Source organism: Pseudopodoces humilis, chromosome 6, assembly GCF_049639895.1.
Source record: "Pseudopodoces humilis isolate 2021_Gansu_Grassland_sample_001 chromosome 6, ASM4963989v1, whole genome shotgun sequence".
NCBI lineage: Eukaryota > Metazoa > Chordata > Aves > Passeriformes > Paridae > Pseudopodoces > Pseudopodoces humilis.
The window spans coordinates 17926311-17951573 of NC_142205.1; the positions used below are offsets into that span (position 1 = coordinate 17926311).

A 25263-nucleotide genomic window follows, 5' to 3' on the forward strand; every position below is an offset into this window, starting at 1 on the left:
TTGTGCCTTCATCTACAGAAACAAGCTGTGCTCAAAAACTGCTTAGCTTGGTATTTCCAAACCACCCACAAACTCCATGGAATTTGATACAGCAGATATGCATAATACTTGCTGCACTTGAGACTACTATAGGAGATATGCCTGCTGAATCAGCCTTCAAAAGCCAGACTAATCATAAGCCGTGGATAGCACGAAACTGTTCTCATGAGGGCACAACAAATTAAGTGTGCACAAGAAAGTCTGCTTCACTAATGGATCCAAGGTATAAGGCTTTGCAAATTCACCAGAAGATGATCACCCGAAGTGGAAGAACTTTGGGTAGGCAGGAAAGGCAAATCAACTGACAGCAGAATAATCTTCTCAGCTGGGCAAGGCACAGGGAGCAGCTGCTCCATCAACCACCCCACTGAACTCATTTCCCAGCAGTGGTTAGAGAAGCAGTTCTGTGAGTCAGAATTTTACAGGCATCAGCAGCAGAAGAAATCTGGCTGTTCCTCTTTCAACAGCAAAACATGCAGAAGGAAAATGGTACATATCTACATTACTGAAACCAAGAATTTGAAGACCTGCATATTTGAATACCCCAAATATCCCTTTTGCCAACTTAGAACAAACTAATTCACCTGTCCCTGTGCAAGCCCAAATTCCAAATTGCTTGGTATGGTGGGAAATGTTACCAAGTCAGAAAACCAGACTGTGATCATTATCAGAGACATTTATGTAGCTTCAGAGAGTATTTCTGCCAACATTACTAGCATGGAGTCGAGAGTGGCAACATCAGCTCTTACCCCTAAAATGCCTGTTATAATGCACCTGATGGCAAACACACTAACAGTGTCCAGTTCAACTACTGGCTGTGATGAAACCATTTGCTGTGATACCAGTAAAGGCATATTTTATGTCATCTTCACCCATCTAGAAGTAATGCATTTTAACAAGTGCATTTAAATTCAACCACTGGCTGAGGGTCAGTCACCCTATGGATACATTTCTTTCTTCTGAGGCTACAAAGGGAGCTCAAACAACTGCATATAGACTCCTGGATAACATTGCCCAAGATGAATTCCACCTCAGATACGTACACTTATCGAAATCCAGCTGCCAAAAAAGCTCTCCAACACCACAACTTTCCGCCTCACGGGATATGTTTTACATGCACAGCCAAATGTTTTAGAGAAAACTGAGGACAGCTGCATGTGTGGTTGTTGATGTGACATCAGGCTATAACAAAAGAAGTGAGGTTTCTATCTCCTTAGCAATGCACTGATTCAATTGGTCCCAATGGAAATTAACCATTCGATACTTTGCATAAGACACGAGCATCTTCTGACACCAACCACATGAAAACCATCAGAGTTTTGTCTCCTGTGCAAGGCTGTTCCTGCTGCTCCCCAGCATGCTGATGTCCCATTCCCACTGACTGGGAATGCACCAGTACACTGCTCTGGTCAGGATGGCATGTGAAGGCCTCACTTCACAGACCACATGCATAAGGAGGTCATACCCCCTCTCTCAGGCTTCTGCTGGAGACCAGGACCATTCTGTTACTTCACTGAGAAGGAAAACAAAATTAGAGCACATTTTTTCATTTGTAAATTATTCTAACTGATTTAACACCACTATTATTGGCAGTAACCATACAAGCTTTGTGGTCATCATGCAGAACCCAGATACAACTGTCACAGGTCCTGTGTAAGGAACAGTACAGGTGCTCTGCTCCAGGCACAGATTTGTTAAGATTCCAGTTCTTCCTTCCTCCAGGCAAAAGAAACCCCCACTGAGCAGCAACACTAAACACCCTTCCTTTATATTGTAAGGTGCCAGAGCTGAGTCCATTTTCCTACATATCCATATTTGCATGAAATGGCAGCATGCAGAGTGGCTGCTCTCCATCCTGCTTCCCCATCCTGTCACACACACAGCCCAAGAAATCTTTTTATGCTTTCCCTCTCTTCTTGCAAAAAGCAAGTTACAAGACTACTTTCATTTTCCGTCTCTTTACAGACACACCAAATAGATGGCTTCCCATCATGGCCCTGCATGTTTATTCTAGTAAATTATTCAACTTATTCTGTGTGGAGCAAATTAATTTCTACAGCAATTCAGCTGCTACTCCATCTACAGCATATATACTTGCTGAAACAGATTAATTCTGCCATGCAACATCATCTTTCGTTTTCTTCAGCATCTGCACAGACCTTTTATTCAGATAAAACCATTCTTCTCCCCTTGACCCCCCCCTCCCCTTCCCTGCCACAACTGATGTTTCTTGGACATAATATAGTGCTTTTTCTTGGGAGTGAAAAAATATTTTCAAAAAGTTGATAAAAATTCTGTGAATCTAAAAACCATTTTACATTTTCCAAATCCTCTCTACTTGATTTGCTCATACCTAATTTTCACAGATATTCATTATTTAACTCGCAAACACATGGGTTGCAATATATCAAATCCTAAAAAAAAAGGAAGGGATTTGAATGGAACTATTCTAAAAGCAGGAAATGAAAAATGAGGTCCAATCTGCGACGCTCTGTCACTGTCATTTAGCCACATGGGATCTACTTATTTGTACGTGGAACCAACTGCTTAGCTGCTTGCACTGACCTCCTGAGTGGTAAACAAAGTTACCCAAATGTCACCAGATTATCTGCTGTCAAGCACACAATACTTTCATCCTTTTCTAGTATGACAATATCCCAAATTAACTTGGTTCTTTGTAATGTAACACTACATTGTCAGGTTCCTAATGCAGGGAGTTTACCTGCTATAAACATGAAAAAATATGAGAATTTTTTAACTAATCAGGGGGAAAAAAGCAAAAGGAATATACATGCTGATTGGATTTTTTGTATACTATCATATTTTCAGACTGGGGTCGCAGTTTATTTGTTTACAAAAGTCTGAAATGGAATCAAATAGATTCACTACTTTACCTGACACTTGTTGGTATAAAAAACTTCTGGAAAAGTCTGAATGGTTTTAGGATTTGCACATAGTTTATGACCCAAGGTGACCTCCTCCTGCCCGATTTAATTGAGGCTGCTCTCCCAGGAGCCAGATAGCAACTCTTCAGTACATATAAAAGATACCTTCTGTAAAGTTAGACACGTTGTTTTAGAACAATACAGAAGTTCAAGCTGCAAAGGAATACACTACACAGTGTTAGTGAAATGCTCTGATTCATTGCTCTAAAGTATATATAGCCACAAGCAAATTATCATTAGTCACTTCAATACTTTTTTAAGAGTATAGAGACCTGTTATTTCACCTGCTGTCCTACGACATCTCTCCAACTTTGCTTGCCTTACTGAGGCATTTATTATATTGACACAAGTCTTATACCATTGGTACAAGGAGGTGCTGACTTAGTCTTGGGGCTCTGTCAAAGCTCTTTCTAAAAGAAGCTTGAGCAGTTCTGATACATTCCCCAAGCAACTCCACTCATGCCAAAGAGAAAACAACTGCTATAAGCAGCACCAGGTCCTCAGGAACACAGGTCTCTGCCCTGTTTTCACAGCAGGACCAATACAGTACAGAGATTAGAAATGACTGTTTCATTGTCCCTTGCACCTCCCTACCTGCCTGCACTCACCCATCATATCTTCTAGGATATCTGCAGGCTGAGATCTATCAGGTACTATCTCTATCAGAGATCTACCTTTCATTTGGCATTTGTGCATGTCCCATTTTAAGAGGGTGCCTACATATGCCTGGGTCTGCTACTGAAGAAAACTATACCACTAAGCAGAGCTGTGTTTATCCATGAAGACATTTTTTGCATTCTCCTACTTGAGGGGTGACATCACTCTTACTTATCCTTTATCTATCAACAGCTCAAATACTTTGTCTGCATCCTGTCCATTCCGTTTTATGCCCTTCTACATATCATCTTAGTGACTAACACAAAACAGTCCAATACACTCTCCTAATTTGCTCTAGATTACATATCTGAACATGTTTGAAATGCAACAGTGCAGGCATTGTGTAAGATATATGTCAGTATTTTCCAAACAACAACATAATTCACTGGTTTCCATATTTTTATTACACTTCTCTCCACAGGGACAGCAGAACTTTTTCCCAGTGGGAAAATCACTCCTGCTGTTGGACACCAGCAGCAGTTCTGGCATCTAACACTAACAGCATTATCAATTTATGACTTTAGGAACACTACTAGAATCTAGTAGTAGCATCTCTAATATTACAGATGGCCCATTTGTCCATTTTTTCCACACAGCCCTTTGTGTCTTTTCTTACATCCTTATTAGTGTTTCATGAGAGCACTTACCTTCTCTCTCACATAACACAGCTTTCAAAAGGCTCTGTCCAGCTACAATTCCCACTGTAAACAAGAGGAAACCCACAAAGAACTCCTGTTGTCTGCAGAGGGGTAGGTCCTCAGCACAAGTCAGCCAACTCCACCCACATCAGCTGTACTCTGGCCTGATATTTTAAACTCACTACAACTATTTTACACCTCTGCTAGCTTAAAACAATCTATTTTATTTTTTAACTCTCCAAAAATTGTGACCTTTAGTTTAAAATCTGTTACCGAATCAGAAACATTGTAACTATTCCTAATTTTACTCAAAATATTTAAAATTACTGCTGTCCTTAAATCATATTTAATACAGCAAAAGGGAAAAAATATAAAACCAGTTATTCAGAAAAAGAAGTATATATATTCTGCAGACTGCTCAACAGATCTAATTCAGGTGTGTTTTATGACTGCTTTTACTTCAAGATTTGTATATATATATGGAAATTACTGATGAAAGAATTGCATTTATGTTGCACTGAAGGGAGAGTCATGCTGTGATAAAAATGTGTGTTTCTTTATACATCAGAGAACTAGAATAATAGGCTATTATATGGGCAATATTTGATTTATGATTTAAATTACATTTATGGTTTTCTTATTTTTTAATTTACTTGTTTGGGGTTTTTTTTAACATGAGTCCTTGACTTAAAAGAGATTATATTAGTAAGTACAGTGCCTAGCAAAACAAGGGTCTAGTTCTCACTAATATGCTTTAAAGACATCAAATTCCCTGAGCTAAGTGATCATGCTAAGTGTGTTTTAAGTAATTTTGGTTTAATTTCTAATTTAATTTACAGGTAAATGGTACCAACTTTTAGTCACTTTAAAGAAGGTCGTTTAGACAATACCTGAGAGCTTCTCAGCATTCCTGATGTTTCATATTTCTTTTTTTTTTTCATACAAAGTAAATGAAAGTAAATGAAATTTAATATTCTCAACCACTTTAAACAAATAGCTACAAAACAATATGTTGGCTGCTTGTGGCTGAAGTCAACAGAGACAACTTTGCCTCTCTTGAAACAGGTAGTTCTGGTTTTGCCAACAAAATTTCCTATGCCACCTTTTCTTTGTGCCATCCTAAATTTCCCCCTTAAAGTATTCCAAAAGGGAAGAGATAATGAGAAATGAAAGGACAGGAGGAAGTGTAATCCTGCAAACCTGAGGGATCCTTTCAGTTTTGAGAAGGGTTATTAAGGCCCTGGATTTAGCTCAGTTGATAAAAACACTGGGCTAATAATGCCAAGGCCACAGGTTTGATCCTTGTGTGGGCTGTTCTCCCAAAAGCTGGACTTGATGATCCTTGTGGTTCCTTCCAGCTCAGAAGGTTCTGTGTCTCTGTAATATATAGTGTTCTTCAAGTTCCCAATAAAAACACCATCCCACTTTCATATGTGCAGCAAATTTGCTGACAGAGAAACATGTCTGCTTTTTAAATAATGAAAATGTCTTCAACATGTTCCTGTCACTGGAAATCACTTCTTGCAGGGGCCACTGTCAAAATCTACCCACATGTAGACTGGATGTAGTAAGGTGGGGAGTATGGGGGGGAAGAACACAAAAGCAATCATTAACCTGGAAAGAATAAATGGAAATATTTTAAGTCTTTTAAACTGAAAGATTTTTACTTATGTTAACCCAACACGTTCACTCAACAAACAAGACAGAACACTGAAAAATATGGAAGCATGAGATTTCTGGAATTAAAAATTAATTTTAATGTTAGCATCAGAAGCAAACTCTTGTCTGCCAAATTAAATCGGAAAACACTGAATATCTCCACAATATTTATATATATATATATATTTTTATATATATATATATCCAGGTCTGCCCAAAAAAAATTCAGTGTAGAAGTACAAAAATGTGTATGGAAAAAGTGGACAGATATAAAGCAGCTGAAGCTGAAAACATCAGCAACCTATACTGATGATAAACCAGCAGAGAAAGTAGACAGAGCGAGGCTAAATTATGAAGGTGCAAATATGCACTTGCAAGCCAAAGTTTGAGAATGAGTGGGAAAAGGACCAGGTTTTATCTTTGTCCAGCTACAAAGGGGGAGGGTTCCCCAGTTGTAAAGTGTATTTTGCAGCACATCAGGTAGGTTTGTGCAGAAGAAAACAAGCAATCTTGGAAAGAAAATATTACAGAAATAAAGCAAGTTAATTATTTGCCAAGGGCAGAGAACATATCAACTTCTATGATTTAGTAAGTCTCATTATGTTAGAGCCTGCCTTGATCCAGAAGCCAAGAAAATTATGTGACTTGTCTTTTCTTATTTCAATTTCTAACATTCCTGATCACATAGAAAATTGAAAAAGCAAACCCAGCAGTTCAAAATCCTGAAAACAATATGAAAAAGTCCTCAAAAATCATTAGAGACATCATGATTTTAAACAAGCTGATTTTAGACTGCTGATTTATTAAAAGCCAAGCATGGTTTTATCTGCTTTCTGAATGAATCATGGCTATTTATGAAGACGCTGAAAGCTGTTCTGAGCAACAGGAAAAAGAGCCAACAGTGAGGCAGACACAAAAGACCCAACCACCAATGAATCATTTGAAGGTATCCCCAATGCACGTAATTATCATACCCATTAAGCAACATTCACTGCAATTAAGTATTGTTTGGCTTAAATCAGTTACCTGGAATGTCTTCTGATCAGGCCTGTTCCAATTAAGTGGCACTTACTTATTACCCTAATCATGCAGTATCAGTTCAAAGCAGCATAGTGCAGCTTCACCTTGAAAGCAATCAGCCTAACATTTGGCAACCAAAAGCAAGAGCCCTTGAGTTTCCAAATGACAGAAAACTTACATATAAGTATAAAGCATCATTACATTGTCTTCTCTCATTTGCTTTTATTTCTAGAATTCTCCTCACATAATTCTTAAAGCTGCTAACAGTTGAAGAAGACCTGTTTAAAAACAAAAGAGAGATTAAACACTAAATGCCACATATTGTGCTATTCCTGAAAAGGAAGTTGCTGGGGAGAACAAAAAATACAGAAACAATGCTTAAAACTTTCACAGAATCACAGAATCATTTAGGCTGGGAAAGGCCATTAAGATCATCAAGTCTAAGTACTAGCCCAGCACTTCCAAGTCCACCAATAAATCATGTCCCTAAGCACCACATCTACAGATCTTTTAATTTTTTCTAGGGATAGTGACTCAAGCACTTCCCCTGGAAGCCTGCTCCAAAGGTTAATAACCCTAACATTTAATTTATAAAAATGGAAATTTTTGCACTCTCCTCTACCAGAGCACTGACTATACATGACTCTTTTAAACACATTTTGCCACTCTTTAAGTTAACTCTGAGTTAGTTACTTTTATGGTGTATATCTCTTCTGTTTCAGAGAATTATGTATTTTTTGCTCATTTGAAGCCTGTGTGCTTCACAATACAAAGGTAATCATCTCTCTTACATAAAGAACTTCATTAAAGCACACATATGAAAGTTATTGCAGAAAATGTTGTAGATGGAATTTCTATTGCTTCACACTAGAGTATTTAGGGTTACTATGCAGACAAATACATCTAAATTAACATAAATTAGGCATTTCAATGTGTACATTTATTTTGGCTTTAAGCCAGATTAACCATTTTTAAAAAAAAATTAAAACCCTAGACCTGTCAACAACCCTTTTTTCTTCAGGGAATGTAAGTCCATGAGCCAGCAGTGCCCTTGTGGCCAGGAGGGCCAACGGGATCCTGGGGTGCATTTGGAAAAGAGTGTGGCCAGCAGTTTGAGGGAGGGAATCCTGCTCCTCTGCTTGGCTCTGCTGAGGCCACATCTGGAGTGCTGTCCCCAGTTCTGGGCTTCTCCATACAAAAAAGACAAGGAGCTACTGGAGAGGGCCCAGTGGAGGCCACAAAGATGATGAGGGATCTGGACCATCACTCTTCTGAGAAGAGACTGCAAGAGCTGGGCCTGTTTTGTGTGGAGAAGACTGAGAGGGGATCCCATCAATACATACAGGTATCTCCAAGGTGGGTGCCAACAGGATGGTGCCAGACTTTTCCATGGTTCCCAGCAGCAGGACAGGGAGCAATGGCCATAAACTAAATCACAAGTTCCACCTCAATATGAGGAAGAACATTACATTGAAGGTGGCAGAGCACTGGAAAAGGCTGCCCACAGAAGCCACGGAGTCTCCCTCCCTGCAGACATTCAAAACCCACTTGGATGACTTCCTGTGTCACCTGCTCTAGGTGACCCTGCCTTGGCAGGAGGGTTGGACTGGCTGATCTCCAGAGGTCCATTCCAGCCCTAATGAGGCTGTGATCCTGTGATGTGGACAGCAGACAGGATGAAGGTACACTGACACACTGGCCAGCCTGCAGTAACTAATCCACTGGAAGACTGAAGGGCAACCTACCTCTGTTGCCTTTGTTATTTGAGCTAGTTAATTTTAAACTATCTCAAATATTCCTACACAGCACTACATATTTTAGGAGAACTTTACTAAAGTCTGAAAGGCACCTTACTTCTCACATCTATACACCTTCAGAAAGCAAGCCTTTGACAAATGTTACCTTAAGTCCTCTGGGCTCAGCTCTAAATACAGTCGTCACTGCCAAATCAAAACTCTTCGTGGTCACTGATAGTTTACAGGGAATTATTTCAGGCTGTTTTATCTCATGTAAGTTTAACACATATATCAGGACAGGCCTGTTCCAGTGTTCAGTTTCAGCTTACAAAAATCTGCAAGCAAAATATATGTCATCAAATCAGACTGGGAAACAGAGCCCTGCACTGTGGAACTACATAAGAAACTGACCATGCTAGGTCTGTTTCCAAAAACTTATACAGCAGGTCTTCAAAGTCCTGCCTGTGATTTACAAACATCATAAACATACATTATTTAAAAAGAGGCATCATTTACAGTAATCAATTTCTGTGACTACTGGCAATTCTCTGCATAATCCAGCCTAGCAAGGTTTCCATACAGCTTTCCCTGAAATCTGGTTGCAAGCTGTCTTCACACATTAAATATCAAAGGCACGCATGTCAAGAGACATAGATTCTTGTTGTTTAAGATTTGGTTGCTCAAAAATGTCAAAAATTCAGTAAATACTGAACAATTAGCTGCTGAAAGTCAGCCCTATTTAAGATGTCTGAAGCTGAGCTTCAAAAACCTGATCACTCAAAATCATTACCTCCTTGCAAATGGGCAGGGGAAAAAATAAAAATCACAACCTCAACACACACCAACAGAAAATTGATACTCTTCAGTGAGGAAAAAATCCACACCTACTGAAAAAAAACCCTCCAAATGTTCTCATCTCAAATCTGTCCCAGAAAAAGCTCTTCATTCTTATTTACTTAGTACCTCTCCCAATTTAGTGCTTTTACAGCAAACAGGCTGAATTCAGTGAGTCTCTCGAGGCTGCAGCTGACCCAGGCTACCACCCCTACAGACCTCTAGCTGCTCATCACTTCTTGACAATCAACCAGCATGACAGCACATCACTACTGTACTCTACCCAAGCTCCTTCAAAATAAAGGCAGGTTTGCTTGCTGTTGTAAAGATTCATAGCAGTAGAATTTTTTCAATGTTGTATTAGTACAGGTTATTTTAAAAGAACCAGGTTAGGGAGCAAATGAGTGAGCAGTTAAGCTTGACAATTTGGATGGAGAGCCTTCTGTCCCAAAGTCACACTAACGTAATGGGGCAGCAAAGGTGAACAACTGGCATGGTAACTTCCTTAGCACACCTGACTGCAGATTACAGCACTACAGGCAATCACCAATGCTAAAACACATGGGTTTGACTCTTCCTTGCTTGCTCACTCTTGAGCCTGTTTGGAGAAAATAAAGCAGTAAGGTGCAGATCAATGAAGAGAAAATGTAACACATGTACAGGGTGATAGACTATATTCTGGATAGTCATGACTCAGTTAACTCAGCAAGTATTGGAGTATACAAGTTATTCAAAGTGAACTGTCATGGTGATACTGAAGCAAAAAATGAATTTGAACCTTGAACATAACGAAGAGAAGCAGGTAAATGAATTCCTCTCTGTAGTACTGACAGCATTGTAGAGACCAATACTGAAAAACCATCTTGTGCTTCTGGCATCTGATTTTCCTGAAGGGAAATCAAAAAATTGGAAGGAAAACAGAGAAGTTATGCAAATGTACTTGAAATCTGCAAAAAATGTCCTCTGGTAAGAGTCTTAAAGAGGTCACTTTGATTAGCTAAAAAAAAAAAAAAAAGACACACTGGTGTCTTGAGTAAAAGTACTTTTTGTAGGTATGAACAAAAACATACTGAAGTGCTTCCCAACCTACCAGGTCAAGTCCTAAAGAAAACTTTTGCCTAGAAAATTAATTCTGAACAACTCTAATGAAAAACAGGACTTTCTAAAGACAGTAAACAATGAGAATGATTAACCAATACAGTAAGTAGCAAAAGCTTTATTGAATGCTTGATGCCTTCCTTCAGATAAATACTTGTATTTTGTAAAATATTTTGGTCAAATCAAACTCAAACACTAAGTACAGCTTTCAATTCAATAGAGATAACTGAATAATAAGTCGTGGCTCAATTACCTGGTCAAACTCTGGCTAAATCTGTGGCTTTATGAAATCGCATTATTCTCAAAACCAAATCTCTTCCATTTCCTCTACACATTCAAATCACAAATGTGATCAGTTCTTAAAACAATTCTTAAAAAGACATCTTTAATTTACTGTATATTTTATTGCTGAGGACAAGACAGCTAAAGAATTTATCACCTTAGCTACCCTGGTTATATCGTTTCACTCAGACAGTGTTATCTCCTTGTCTCCCACACAAGAGTCATGCTGTTATCAAAGTCTTTCTCGCTAAACAATTATTTCCTTTTATGATTTCTTCTGGCTGGTCAAAGATAAGGGCTTACAGTGAGGTTGATTAGTGTTGCAAACAAATAGGAGTAATACTAGAGCAGATATAACTAAGCTGAAGTAATCAGCACTATTAATAACCTTTTGATTTCTAATCAAATACAGCTCTGACTTTTGCTGCCACTTTGCTTTACATCTTCTAAACTACAAAAGAATTAATATTTTATAAAATATTCTCAATATTCCAGTCCTTTTATTCTCTTGTTTGCTTTTTGTCTTATACTTAATAATCTTCACTAAGAAAAAATAAAAATAACAAATCTATTAAAAAAACAGTTCTATACTTTATACTGCCTTTCCTGGTAACAAGATTTAATTATATATTGCAGTAAAAAATTCTACATTTTTTTTAATCTACTAACATTTCTGAGGACAGTAAAATCACATTTCTTGATATTTGCATAAAAGAACCCAACACAAAGACACAAAACTGACCAAACAATCCTTGCTTGAGACATACAACTGTGGCAAAACCCAGTTCATACAGTTAACATATGGCAAAATTATATCCAAAAATAGGAACCTAACATGTTAGACCTTAGAAACCTGCACTGCAGGTAGCACTGCCACATCCTTTCATAATCCTGAGTAACTACTAATCCAACAAATGCTCATTCTGCTCAAGTAATAGGCAATGTCCCTTCCAGAAAACACCTAAAACCACTAGAAATAAATCATCTCCTCATTCTCTGCAAATCCTAGATAGGCAACATACTCTTCCAAACATGCAAAGCCTTTCACTGAGACTCTCTAAGAGGGATTACATCCCTCTTAGCATCAAATAAGTCCTATAGCTCAATCTACTCATGGGAGAAGCTCAGTCGTTTCAGTCACGTATGTTTGTGATCTCCACAAGTGTAAGTATTTTATAATGGTCCCTGCATGATCCTTCCAAATATTCTTTTTTTCCCATGGGGGAAAAAAAAAACACCAGCAAAAAATGCTTGCATTGCTATTTTACAGTTGCAACAGTCTTAGGAAAGTTGAATGCTGCTCAATGAGTTTATAGTTCATTCAGACATGAAGGTTTAGTGGTAATTTCAGAGACACTTCTGTACACTTGGGGTGCCATTGCTCCGTATATCGTGCTGCCCCAGCATAAATAAATAAACAGATTTCCATTTCATATGACACTTATTTGCAACAAGAATAACATAAATTAAACAAGTTATTTTTGTTTTATTTTTGACAGCAATTTTTGCAATTTATCAAATTTAATTTTTTTAATTAATTTTAACAGCAATTGCTGCTGTTCGGTTTTTCCCATCTTTGCCATTTATTTTATGCAAAAATCATGAACAAAAAGAAAAAGAAAGAAATCACAAAACTAAAACTTTCTTCACATGAAAAGCTCTTTTTTCCACAAAATTGGGTTGTCTACCAGCAGACTTTAAAATAGACAGACATCAATGTTAAAAGTACAAATAACTATACTAAACACAAAGGAGAAAACTGTATCTGAAATACAGCAAATATTTTTCAGTTTTCACCCGAAGAATTCCTTTCAGAGATGAAAGCCAAAGACGAAGATGTGTGTTCCAAAGGCATCCTCTAACCTCACAGTAAACAAAAAAAATAATGTATTAGTTAAAAAAAAAAAAAAAAAAAAACCAATTCATAAACAGCCCCTGATTAACTTTACTTCCCAAAAAAGGCACACATCTGTTTTCACAGCTGGACATGATTCAGCCACTGGTAACCAGAAAAAAGCCCCAGTGTGTTAAAATGTTCTAGCCAAAAACTGACACTCCAGCAAAGATGGCTACTATGCCAGCACAATCTGAGCAGCTGTTAGGACAACCTTTATTTATACTGAAAGGGCACGAGACATCCTGATGCTATTACTATTAAACCAACAAATCTTATTGGAAAGACACCACTGGTTGAAAATGGACAATGCAGAAGCGCAACATGCATTTTACCAATCAAGTAGATTATAATTATGTGAGAACAGTGATGTATAATAATCCACTCTCTACCCACTTTTCTACAACAGATTCTGCAGGGCTCAGCTTCTGGAAAAAAAATTCTTTGTAAATTATTTTTAATACAGCTGTTATTATGAGCGTCAGAAAAATCAATTAACAATGCTGCCCTAACTCTTTAGTAAAAAAAAAGGACTTAGATAAATAGAAAAAGATTATGCTATTTCTTTTACAGCATTCTTATTCTGTAAGTGACATCAAAGAGACACAACCTCCTCCTTTTCTTTCTCCCCCCCCCCTTTCGGTTTTGACATTACACAGAGAGAAAAGTATTCCTTTCACTGTCTCTTGTATAGCTGGAGCATCCAAGCTCTGCATATTGTTATCACTTGCTATCCTTGAATATGAATTATTTTAATCCTCAAGCAATTAACAGTCTTTTGGATGAAAATAAAAAAAGGCTGGGAGTGCAACCTTACTTTTGTTTTGCTAATTTATTTGGTCAGTAGCTCATTTTCTCATTGTTTCACAGGGCTTAAATATTTAAGTGTGTGCATGTCCTACTTACAATTTTTTTTTTTTTTACCATTACATGTTTACAGCCATCTTTGTTTTTTTTCCTTTTCCTTAAACCTGGAGTTTCCCACTCTCATATATAATTCATGGAAGGCTTTTTGTCATAATTTTGCCTTTTAGGGCACCACCTATTCATTTAATCACACAGCTTTTTGGTTGGGAGTAATCATCCTTTATTTGTTAAAACCATTTTAAAAACAGAGAGACTGAAGTGCCACGGTGGAACTGGCATGCTTCCTCTACCATGACCAGGTCTCCTTGATCTCCTCGCTGCTTTCTTGCTCCTACCACCATCATTACCATCACTACTTGTAATGTAGTCAAAGCATGGCAAGTTCATGAAAAACAAGATGGAAGCAAAGCTCTCTGCCCTCAAGGTACAACGGTTTAAGGCCCCAACACATTCATTCCCTGACACACCACATATTCATTTTAAACCTGAAGGCAGTTCTCCTGACTTCCAAATGTTTACTGGTGAGCAATAAGTGGTCTGCTGGATCAAGGCCTAAGCAGACTATGAGAGAGAGAGGTAGCAGGCAGATATAATAAGAAACATCATGAATGACAAGTCAAAGTTTAGCAGATATATCAATTCACAATGTGCTGTTAGACTCCAAAAAAATATAATTAAAAAAAGAAACAGAAAAAGAAAAAAAATGGTTGAAGTAAATTGTCTTGTTGGAGTGAGTTTGTGAGTTTTACAATACAAATAAACCTATGACATTGTGAATTGCTCAGTCCAGGGAGCCTGTGACAACTGTGGATATGTTTTATGAAGCCATGCACTCATTCCTAAAATAAAGTTCCATCAGCCCTTCAGGAATCATTACACCAGACACACATTCTAAGATTCAAAAAAGTTCACTGCAAAGACGCGGTATCATAACATTGACCTGCTGTAGCCCAAGTCAGTTTGCTCTGAAAGTCAAAAAATGAGCCAAACAAATAAACAGACTCATAGTCAAAATGTGAAGGCAAGTGAATTTTTATAACAGCTGCCTCAAAAATAAAATTAGGAAAAAGCTCCATCTTAAACAATAAACTCCATGGTCTCAAAAGAAGGCTAAAAGGCTGAATACAGGACCCTGAATTGCTAGCTATACTATTCCCTATCTGTCTGTTTTTCCCCCACTTACTTAACTTCAATGTTTGGTAGAGTGAAGCAAATGAGAAAATACATCATTCGTTTTTTGGGGTTTTTTTAATTATTAGAAGAATAAAAACGTATTGTTCATCTGATCTACAGACTGATCCAAGTATGGCAGCAGACATCAACCTAAGGAAACAAGCAACAGATGAACAGAGTGAAATGCAGCAGAGTCATGAGTGGAGTTTTGCTCAGTTTGTTCCACAGTTTTCCAAATGCAAAATAAGATTACCCATTTTTAATAATTAGAAAACAATGTCTTTAAAGACACAATCTTCCTCAATGGGATCACGACTTCAATGAGTCAAAGGAAGAAATGTGAGATAGCAGAAAGTGCTTGTTCAGGGAAGCAGTCCAGCAAGCATCAAAACCAGCATCAGAAACAAAAAGAGATGGTATTAATGGTAAACAGGGAAAAACTAAATTATGCAAAGGCTTTAAAAGGACAAGAGGTGTAAATCCTAAAGTACTAAATGAGACAAAGTATGGACTTCAATTTGTGCTTTTAAGTAAGGGTAAGAGAGTAGGTAGGGGCAATCAAGACATTATGTACCATCAGGGCTTATATTGTATACAGAACGGATGGATACATTTGGGTTACTGGGGATGACTGTGAGAAAAAGGCTCATTAATTCACAGTAACAGGAAATTATGTAGGTAGTGACTTTAAGGTCAAAGCTTTAGGGGATCAGAAATAAACAGATATGCAAGCCAGTATGTAGAAAATAATCAGAATTTAGAAACAGCCTCTTTGAAAGGAAGGGGTTGAAAATGACACTTGGATTATGTCCTTTAGTGATATGAAGAAAGTCTCTGCAATGGGAAGAGATTGACTGATTCTGAGCTGTTTCTCACACTGATTTTGTCTGTGGATTGGTATTTTTCCAAGCATGAATAACTCCATATAATACAGAAACAGATCGCAGCAACTGACAGTGGAAAACTTGCTTTGTGAAATTCAAACTAGGAAACTCATTTAAGTACAAGATATTACCTCCCCCTACAGTAGAGACTGACAGCATTCACTCATTCTAGCAACTGTAATGTCTCTTCTCTTCTTTATCCTTCTAATAACCACAACATAGATCATTGAGGTCAAAAGTGGCAGAAAAATTTACATCACTTTCAGCAGGCTTTTCATACAGCCTACAACATTTACTTTTAATTCTTCCCTCCTCCAAAATTTCAATCTTAATCTACTAATTCCAGAGTATTGTGAAACTCTCTAATCAGCAGCAGCAGCAGCATGATTTGTGGTCCAGTGCTACCCCTCTGGAACATTCGTACAGGTAAAAGCATGAGAAAAGCTTCACACAAGGACAACAGAGGAAATCTACAGTTTAAAAAATCCACATATTTTCTGGCATGTATTTTGTGAGGGGGATGATTAAATATTCTATATGCAATTAGTAAATTGTCAATAGAATTCAATAAATGTTGTTTAAAAAAAAATCTAATTATTTGTTACAATAACCACCAACTATTGCCATTTTGTTTGTGAAGGTTTGTAAACTACTTCCATTTGAGAAGTAATTGATTCCATTTTTATCATTTGCTCAAGTTTATGTGGTTGTTCACATCCAAAGAGATGATAACATCTATTTGCAGCAAATTATACATTAAATTCCTCATTCAAAAGCTGTAATGGAAAACAAAATGCTAATTTGTGCTGTAAACGGAAGTACAGAATCATAATCACTCATTGTTAACATTAGGAACTAAATTGCTCTTGCAAATAATAAAATGGGTTAAAAACGCAGAGAGCTTTTGCAAGCCAAAGTACCAGTGCCTCTTACTCGCTCATGTTGCATTACAAGTGATGAAACGAACCTTTCCTCTTCATGCCAGCACAAACTACCCCTTTTTGAGGGAAAGAATAATGGCCTTATGATTGCAACATAAGGGTGCATGTCAGGTCACTCGTTCTATCCACAACTCTCCAACCAGCTTCCCAAATATGGGCTTCCATGCAGTCTGCTAGACAAACTCGACTGGATGCAGGGGCTGTCTGCACCAGCAAGTAGTGTAGAACTGTAAAACGGGAAGAGTCAGACAGCTGGTGCTGAGGATCCGACATCTGCGCTACCTGCTCTGCACCACGCACTTGAGGGTGCGCTTTGATTATTTAACTTCACCCTAGACCTGCTCTCATCTCACTAGCTGAATATAAATGTGTAGCTCAAGTGTGCTAGGGGTAATCCCAGAACACATCTCACAGTCCAGCTTTATCCAAAAGGAATTCTGATCAATTGCAATGAGAGCAGCCTACAGCACCAAGCACAGCAGTGTTGGGATGAGCACAGCACACTCCTGCCTTCAAGAAAAGTGCTAGCGTAGACACACCTCTCATCATTTTGGGTCACAGTTAGGTCACGTGGAACTGCAAATACCCAATTTCTCCTTCCAAAATTAGCACCAGTGTCACGAGTGCTATAACCAGAGCAAGGGTCGCTCTGCTATTAATCTCTCTTCACCTTAATTTTACCTACAGAGAGGAGACAGTAACACACAGCTATGTAGCAGAAGGAGAATCTTAACTGCCACTTGTACAGAAGACAGAGTCTAAGACAAAAAATACTGTAGAATTATTTGGCTTCTGTCCTTTTTAGCAGTTTTACAGCCCTGTAAGTTTTAAATGTACAAGGAGTTTTGCTCACACAGCAAACAGACACATCATAGGAAATTAAAAAACCACCAACACATTAGGACTGTGCACCTGCTCTTCCACATTTCATTAAACCTCTACACCTAAATGTACGTCAGGTTCTCTCCTATGTGCATCCGTTGTGCTGGTATCCCTCAGTGATACCTTCTGGTCATGGCGAGACAAACTGGATCACAGGCATGCATACCGCCTCAGGAAAAAAACATTAAAAAATCCATTAACTTTTGGTAAGTCAGATCAGATCATTATGATCTAAATTATAAATGCCAGATAATATGTTAAAAAAAAAAAAGTATATATTTCTAAATAAGCTGCCATTTTTTATCAAGCCTTTCCTAGCTTACATTGTATAGCTCAAATCCATGTAAAATAGCTCATCTGCCAGCCTTTTCCAGTTATTAGTATTAAAAAAACATAATTATGTTATCAAAAAATGAAAATTGCCTTTTAGGTGACCAAAAGAAAGTTCCACTGCTTCATGTAGTAAATCATTTTACTGCTGCCCTTTTATATTTAATACCCTTCTGCAGTACACATTTATCTCTACACTAGCAAAGTGTACTCATTGATTTCCTATGGTCTCTCTGGAAGAAGGTTCTGCTTCCCTGATGATGAGTACAAAGGGTGGATGACCCCATTCTCATTCCAATGCAAACCCTGCACTTTTACATTTCTGCTTAGACCACATGAACATTTGACCAGCTAAGAACTCCCTGCCCTCTTCCTTCAGAACACATTGCTAGAACTACTGACATTCTCTCCTGAACAAAACCGTATTTTTGAAAATCCCATCTTATGTATAAAGCACTGAACTGCATTAGCTCATCGCAGCCATAACTGTAACTCACAATCTGCACGAGTTTTCCCTCTAAAATAAGATATGACAATAATATCTTGCCCATTTTCTGCATGTGCTTTAAACTTGTGCTATTGTGCTCTACTGTGTAACTATTTAGTTGCTCTTCTCTGGGGCATGAAAAAACGGTTCATTCCCATTTTAAACTGTGCTTTTTTTTCTGTTAGATGAACCTGCCATCAGAATACACTTTCCAAAGCTACTGTTTTGAATGAGCAATTTAGGCATTAATCTCTGAAAGAAAGAGAATCATGTTTAACAACATTTTTAATGAAGTCCACTATCTGTGTTTAATAAACTACATCTTCTTCATTATCTTATCATTCATCTTTTGCTGGGATGTCAAGAAAATATGTGTCTTCAGTTTCACTTTCATTTTTACTGCTATTTTTTCAGCTTTGTGCACAAACATCCCTTGGAGTCAGGAAAACTTCAAATCCATGATTGACTCTTTATTAAAATTATGAAGTATTTTCTGTTAATATTAAACCAGGATTTCATTTTACTCTTAACTAATTTAGTTTTGACAGCCTTATTTTAATTTGCACAGGTGTTACAGACTCTGTTAAAATGTAACTGCAGTTGAAAGATGGTATTATTCCATTGGTTTTCACCACCAAATAATGTACAACTATTGACTGAGTCTTTTTCCATTCAAGAAAAAACATCTTCAAAAACCATAGTTCACTTTCCAGTCTTATACAGATTGGTATCTCTCATTCAACAATTTCAAACACAGACATACTCCATATATGCTATACACGTGCAGGGCATTAACACAAATTAATCTAGCATGTTTCCAAACCTGCGTAGATTCCATGTTCTACTACTCAAATAACACAGAATCAAAAAAAAAATTCCAGAAAATATGGAAAGAAAAGTAAGTCAAAAAGTATATTTTGGCCCATTGCCCCTGAGAAGTGGCCACTTGTCATACTCTAGGTAAAAGAATAAAAATGCATAAAAGCAATATACTACACACAGTTCATCTCCTCAAAAATATTGTCAGAAAGCTACACTAGGGCACTTCTGTCCCTGCTCATGTAAAGACAGAGGCAAACCACAAGGCTGGCTCTTAGCTTTGTCTTTCACTGACTTACTAATACCCACGGAATACATTTTGTATGTTGCGCAATGTACTGCTATGTTTGAACACACAGGACAAAGAAAATGGTGCCCGTTACTAAGTCCACAGCTGAGAGTTACAGGGGAAAATCTCTGAAATAATGGCATCCATCAGACAGCATACTCCTCATCTTACTTCTATACTGCAAGGATTTTGAGGTCAAATTAAAATAAGTATCCAGATTTATGCATTAGTCATAGAATTTCATTCACGAACTACATTTCAAATTATTTTCAAGCACTTCTCAACCACATAGATTAGTAACACAACAACGTATCCAATTCTGAACCAGAGAATGAAAAATAATTAATACAAATAATGCTGCCAGCTCAGCATAGACAGGTTATGCCGAAAAATATTATTCCTCTTGCAAGGCTGAATACCTCTTTGCAGTACTGAGAAATAGCTGTTCTTTACTCACGACTACTAATTAAGAAACAGATGTAAAGAGAATTTCCAGAAGACGTATTGAGGAAGGTTCCGGCAAAAATGAAAAACCAGAAGTAGAGTGACAGTCTAAAAATGAAGACTACAGAATAAATCAACAGGAAATCTGATGGATATTCCTTCATCTCAGTTTTATACACACTGGCAAGACAACACAGGTAAGTTTATGCAACCACAGTTCAAAGTTCTCAGGATTTAAGTCTACAAGTTTGCCTAAGCTGGAATTTAGCATAATAGTTAAGTCTCTGTACTACAATAACTATAAAAATAAGCAGCAAGCTTCAGGAGAATGCTCAATCTTTTTGAAGTTATCCTTAGTAATGTGAAGTCTTGTTTGTAACTACATGTACCTATTTGTAATATGAAGCCTTATATTCTGGAAGACTATCTAAGAAATTGATTCAAAACAGACTTCATAAAGTTTCTAGACATGATTTCTCCAATACAAGCCTTTTTGTGATGCACTTTGAAATTTAATATGCAATGGAAAAGCTCCTTCCAAGAATATTACCAACAAATCACACATATAAGCTTGTACTTAAAAAAGAACTGCAATAATGTACCAAAAATATAAAGGTTTAAACATATCTCTCAAACTCTCTGAATTATAAAGCAAACATTGTATCTCTCCTTTCACAGCTGCCAGACAGTATATTATGCTTCTAGAAGTCACTGTTCTCTTTAACCTGACTGGTTCCATTTTTGAGTCGTATTTTGATTACTTATACTCTCATTAAAGCCTTGAGATGCCAGGAAAAGATTCTTTTAGTAAGCTATGGCTGAGCCGCTATTGATATTATACAAGGGATCCTTTTACCTCGTATGAGATGTTGAGAGTGCATCATATTGATTTGGAATAAAAAACTATTTTTCCAGTAGTCAACCCATCTTCTCATCTCAGCACTTTTTTTTAAAAGTTTTTCTGTTTGCTGTTTTGTTTTAAACAAAACAAATTCTATTTCGGCTATGTTGCTAAATTTAGCAAGAAGGAACGGTTTGCAAGCTTTTTTTTTTTTTTAACACAATTCAGGTAAAAACAAACAAACACAAATATGGCTGACAGTGAAGTCTGAGCCAAGTCTGCCTTTTTAAGTGCTAAAACTTGTAAGAAAAATCTATGTGCAGCAAAATCCTATATTCATTTTGATTTCATATTCAGACTAACATCTACCGCTAATCCTCAGCTGATGAATTTGACTGATATAAATGGTAACATAATACGCAAAAGATGAAAATAGAAAGGAGCCTCGAGCACCAGAAAGAATATGTGTCTTAAAAATTCTTCTCATCTTCACCCTGTAAGCTCTTGCAAGCTCATCTGTTCGTCCGTTGTAATGCTATGTAATGATTACACCTTCTCCTTCGGAACACCTTTCCTAATCATGAATATTTAATTCAACTTTGTGTATATATCCTACAGTTTATATAGTCCTGCTATAAATAGACCTTCTGCATTCTGAATTATCTCCCGCGTTTTCCCTTAGATACAGTTCAACAGTGGTATTTAGAACAGATCAACTCTGGATTTGCCAGCAATTCTTCCTGCTTCCATTGTGATACGGCTTGCTCTCCTGAAAGGGGATGTAAGGGAACCTATCATTTCACAATGACATTCTTTCACCGAACTGTTTCGCTACAGAATGAAACTAACTTTAGATAAAGGAGCTGGTTTAAACCTGATTTTATTGTCTGCGTTCCTAAGCATTTTCCCCCTCTGATGGTTTCAAAGGAGTCTTCCCTTTGACTGCCTGCCTTTTATACCAGGCATGAGCCCTTCTTATATCCCAGGGACTTGCATGGGCTGGCATTTAGCAGGACGATACCGCGCGTTCTGTGTTCAAGTAAGCACAGTGGCCCCGGTGTGTGCCCTCGCTACGTGCAGAGGAACACACACCCGAGCGGGCTCGGGAGCACCGGCCACCACGAGCCACGCCGAGCGGCGAGCTGGGCGCCAAGTCCCGCCGAGCCGGCCCCGGGCACGCCGAGCGCCGGGGCCCGGGGTCCGGGCAGCCCCGCCGCGCTCCCGAGCGGCGGCTCCGGCCGCGCCCTCCCGGCCCCGCCACGGACGGGCCACGCGCCGCTGTCCCCGCGCACCGCCCCGCCGGGATACCGGAGGGGCCCCGCATGGCTTCGCCGAGCCACAGGGGCTCCAGCGCGCCCGGGAGACGGCGTTTCGGCGCTGGCTCTACGCTTGATGCGTGTCTGGTCCCCACACGAGCCCCCCTCTCCTCGGCGCACGCCGGCCTGACTTGTTCCCCGCCGGGAAGGCTCTCCCGGCCGGGGCGGCACACCCGGCGGCTGCTGTACCCGGCACGGGGCCGGCGCCTGCCGCGATGGACCCGGCGGGGCTCCGCTCGCACCCGGGACACACACATTCGAATTTATTTATTTATTCCGCTGCCTCGGACGAGCAGGCTGTCAGGGCTTCGGAGCCCCACCGCGCCCGGGCTCGCCGGCCGGCCGCTGCCGAAGGGCGGCCCCGTTCCTCGCCGCTCGGCGTTTGCAACTCCCGGAGCAGGGAAGTGCGCGCGGCTTCTCCCTGCCTCGGCGCGAGGGGTAACCGCAGGCTGTCAGCTGCCAGTCTGGGGGGCTCAGGCTCCTGGAAACTGGGGTCGTAGGGCTGCGCGTTTTCCCCTGAGCTCAGCAGGCTCGCAGGGAGGAAGCGGGGAGCTGATCACCCTCGTCCCCCGGCTCTCCCGTCCCCCCGGCGGGCACCACCGCCCGCACAGCCCGGGGCGCCCCTCGTCCGCTCTGCGGCCCGCTTCCATCCGCTGCCCAACTTTTCCTGTCAAGCCAGCGCCAGAAAACCCCTTCCCCACGCACGCACGCATGCACACACACACCGGTGTAGTTTATAAATGACAGTTGCCTGTAGACTTTCACCAGACAAGCAGCGGGGGCAGCAGACTACAACAGTTATTTAATTAAAGGCGCTTCGGAGGCTCCCAGAATAGCTCTCTACCTCTGAGGCGCGATTTCTGGTTTCCCCCCCGCTCTCCCCCACCGCCTCGCCAGCCGCCCCCCGCTGCCCGAGCCCCAGCGCGGGCGGGAGGGACAGAGCCGGCCGGCGTTACCCGGCTGCGCGCTCCGCATTGCACAGTCATCAAAGTTAAGTGCGTGCAGGGGGGATCGGGGGTGAATCACAGGGAGAGACGGGTGAGCCTAACTATTTCCACCTAGGCAGGATCCGAAATTACGGATCTGAATGCGTATGCAGCCATTTCTGAGGGCGGACGAAGCGGATGCGGGGGGGTCCCTCTCACTCGCAGCCTGTCACTCGCACCCTGATCCCCCTGCCCGGCAAACTCGCCCGGCTGCCTCAGCGCGGTCCCTCAGTGCAACCGAGGGCAGGCTCGGGGCACTCCGATCGAGTTGCCCGGCTGAGCCCGAGTTGCTCCCGGGCAACGCACAGCCCTCTGCGGGCTACGGCTCTCGTTCCTTAGTCCTCCTCACGCTCCTCTTCCTCACGGGAGGGGCGGGGGCGGAGGGAAGGGGGCTGTAAGGCACACGAGAAGAGGCTCTTTTCTCTCATTTCTTTCTTCGGCTGATTTAAGCCCCCCACCCGCAACGCACACACGCGCTGAACAGAAACACTTCCAGACCCTTCCTGCACACACTGGCACCACCTTCGTTTTCCCCCGAGGAGCCGGGCGGGCTCAGCGGCGGCGACCGCGCAGCATCGGCCACCTCTTACCTGGTTGTAGGAGGTCTCCCAGGAGGAGGTGTAGTTGTAAAAGAAGGAGGAAAAGCAAGTGTCTTCCGACAGCCCGCAGCCAGCCATCCTCTGGGTGCCAAACCTCTTCGGGAAGGCACGAGCAGCCCTCGCAAACTCTTGCCTCTTGCGCGGTCGCTGCCGCCGCCGGCGCTGTCCCCGCGGAGTGGTGCCGACAGCTTCGCGCTGGCGGCGGCCGGCGCGGTGCGTGCGGGGGAGCGGGGCTGGCTGGCTGGCTAGATGGATGGATGGATGGATGGATGGATAGATGGAGAGATGGATGGGTGGAGGGATGGAGGCACGGGTACCGCGTGTGTCTGAGTGTGTGAGCGCGGCCGTTCGCGGCGGCACCGAGGGGCCGGGGCCGGTCACGTGCGCGCGCTCACTCCGCCGCCGCCGCCGCCGCCGGGGACGGGCCGCGCTCCAGCCCCCGGCACTGGACCGCCAGCGCCGGGCGCCCTCGCCATCCCCACCCGCCCGGCCGTCCCCGCTCGGCAGCGCAGCCCCTGCGCACGGGAACGAGGAGGCGCCTGCGGAACCTGCGGCCGCACCGCGGCGGGGAAGGAGCGGGCAAGTGGCGACGCGCGTCCTCCCCCGCCGCGCCGGGGCAGCGCCGCCGCGGGCGGGCCCGCCCTCCCGGCCGCGGCCCGGCCTCCCCGCCCCGCCCCGCGCCCAGCCTCGCCGTGTCGCGCAGCCCCGCGCCCACAAAGTTGTCGCTCGGTTCGCAGCCGTGCGGACACGGGCTCGACCCCGGCGCCGCAGCCCGGCCGCCTCCGCCCGAGAAGAAGGGGGCGGGAAAACCGACGGGAAACTTCTCAAGAGCCGTCCTGACAGGTGCGATTTCCGCTGATTCCTCCTTTGGGGGCTGTTTGCTTCGGCACCCGTTTGCAAGGAGAGGGAGAAAAGCGGATTTTTTTTCCCTTTTTAGCGTATCGGTGATGACAGGAGCGGCACTGGGACCGCTCCCGCCGCAGCCCCGCACTGGCGCCCCGGGCACAAGGCACCCTCCCGTCCTGGGGAAGGATAACACTGACGGCCCGTAAGCCGTCGCCAAATTGGTCATCGGACACGGCGAGGTCATGCAAGATATCATGATCTTAAAGTATTTTCCAGGAAATTAGCGGAAATAGATTGGATTACGTTGACTCCGCTCCTTGAGTATGCCTTATCCTGCTTGCAGACCCAGTACCTCGAGCGCGATCCTCTGACAAGGGGAACATTGTCCTCATCAGCTAACACCGATATCACAAAACTCAGCTAATTGTAAATGTAAAGTAGAAAACGTAGGTGGTATTTTTTTTCAGAATAACTCTTTTGTTTCATATAAAAATATATGGTTTTACCTTTTAGAAAATACTGTGTTTGTTTCCAAAGCTTAGCTGAGAGAAAGGGTACTTTTTGAGCACCACCCAGTAGTGATAACAGCCCACAGCCATCAGTAAAAAACACCAGACACAGTTTTGTGGCACAGCTGATCAGAAGCCCACTGAAAGTCCTCACTTCCCCTCACCTGACACTCCAAGGAACAAAACATCATTTAGTAATACCCATGGAATCTTTTGGCCATTCCATTTGGTGAGAAAACAGCTGTGGC

The 25263-nt window shown here is 41.3% G+C and overlaps 1 protein-coding gene across 1 annotated transcript in view; it reads right to left on the reverse strand.

Moving 5' to 3' along the window:
- PPARGC1A (PPARG coactivator 1 alpha) overlaps positions 1-23783 on the reverse strand; it is a 364260-nt gene extending 340477 nt beyond the window's left edge. The window contains exon 1 of the mRNA XM_088056605.1: positions 23652-23783. Within this exon, the coding sequence (XP_087912731.1) occupies positions 23652-23738 (87 nt within the window). The 5' untranslated portion in view covers positions 23739-23783. The remainder of the gene's footprint in view (positions 1-23651) is intronic.
- Positions 23784-25263: the final 1480 nt, after the last annotated feature.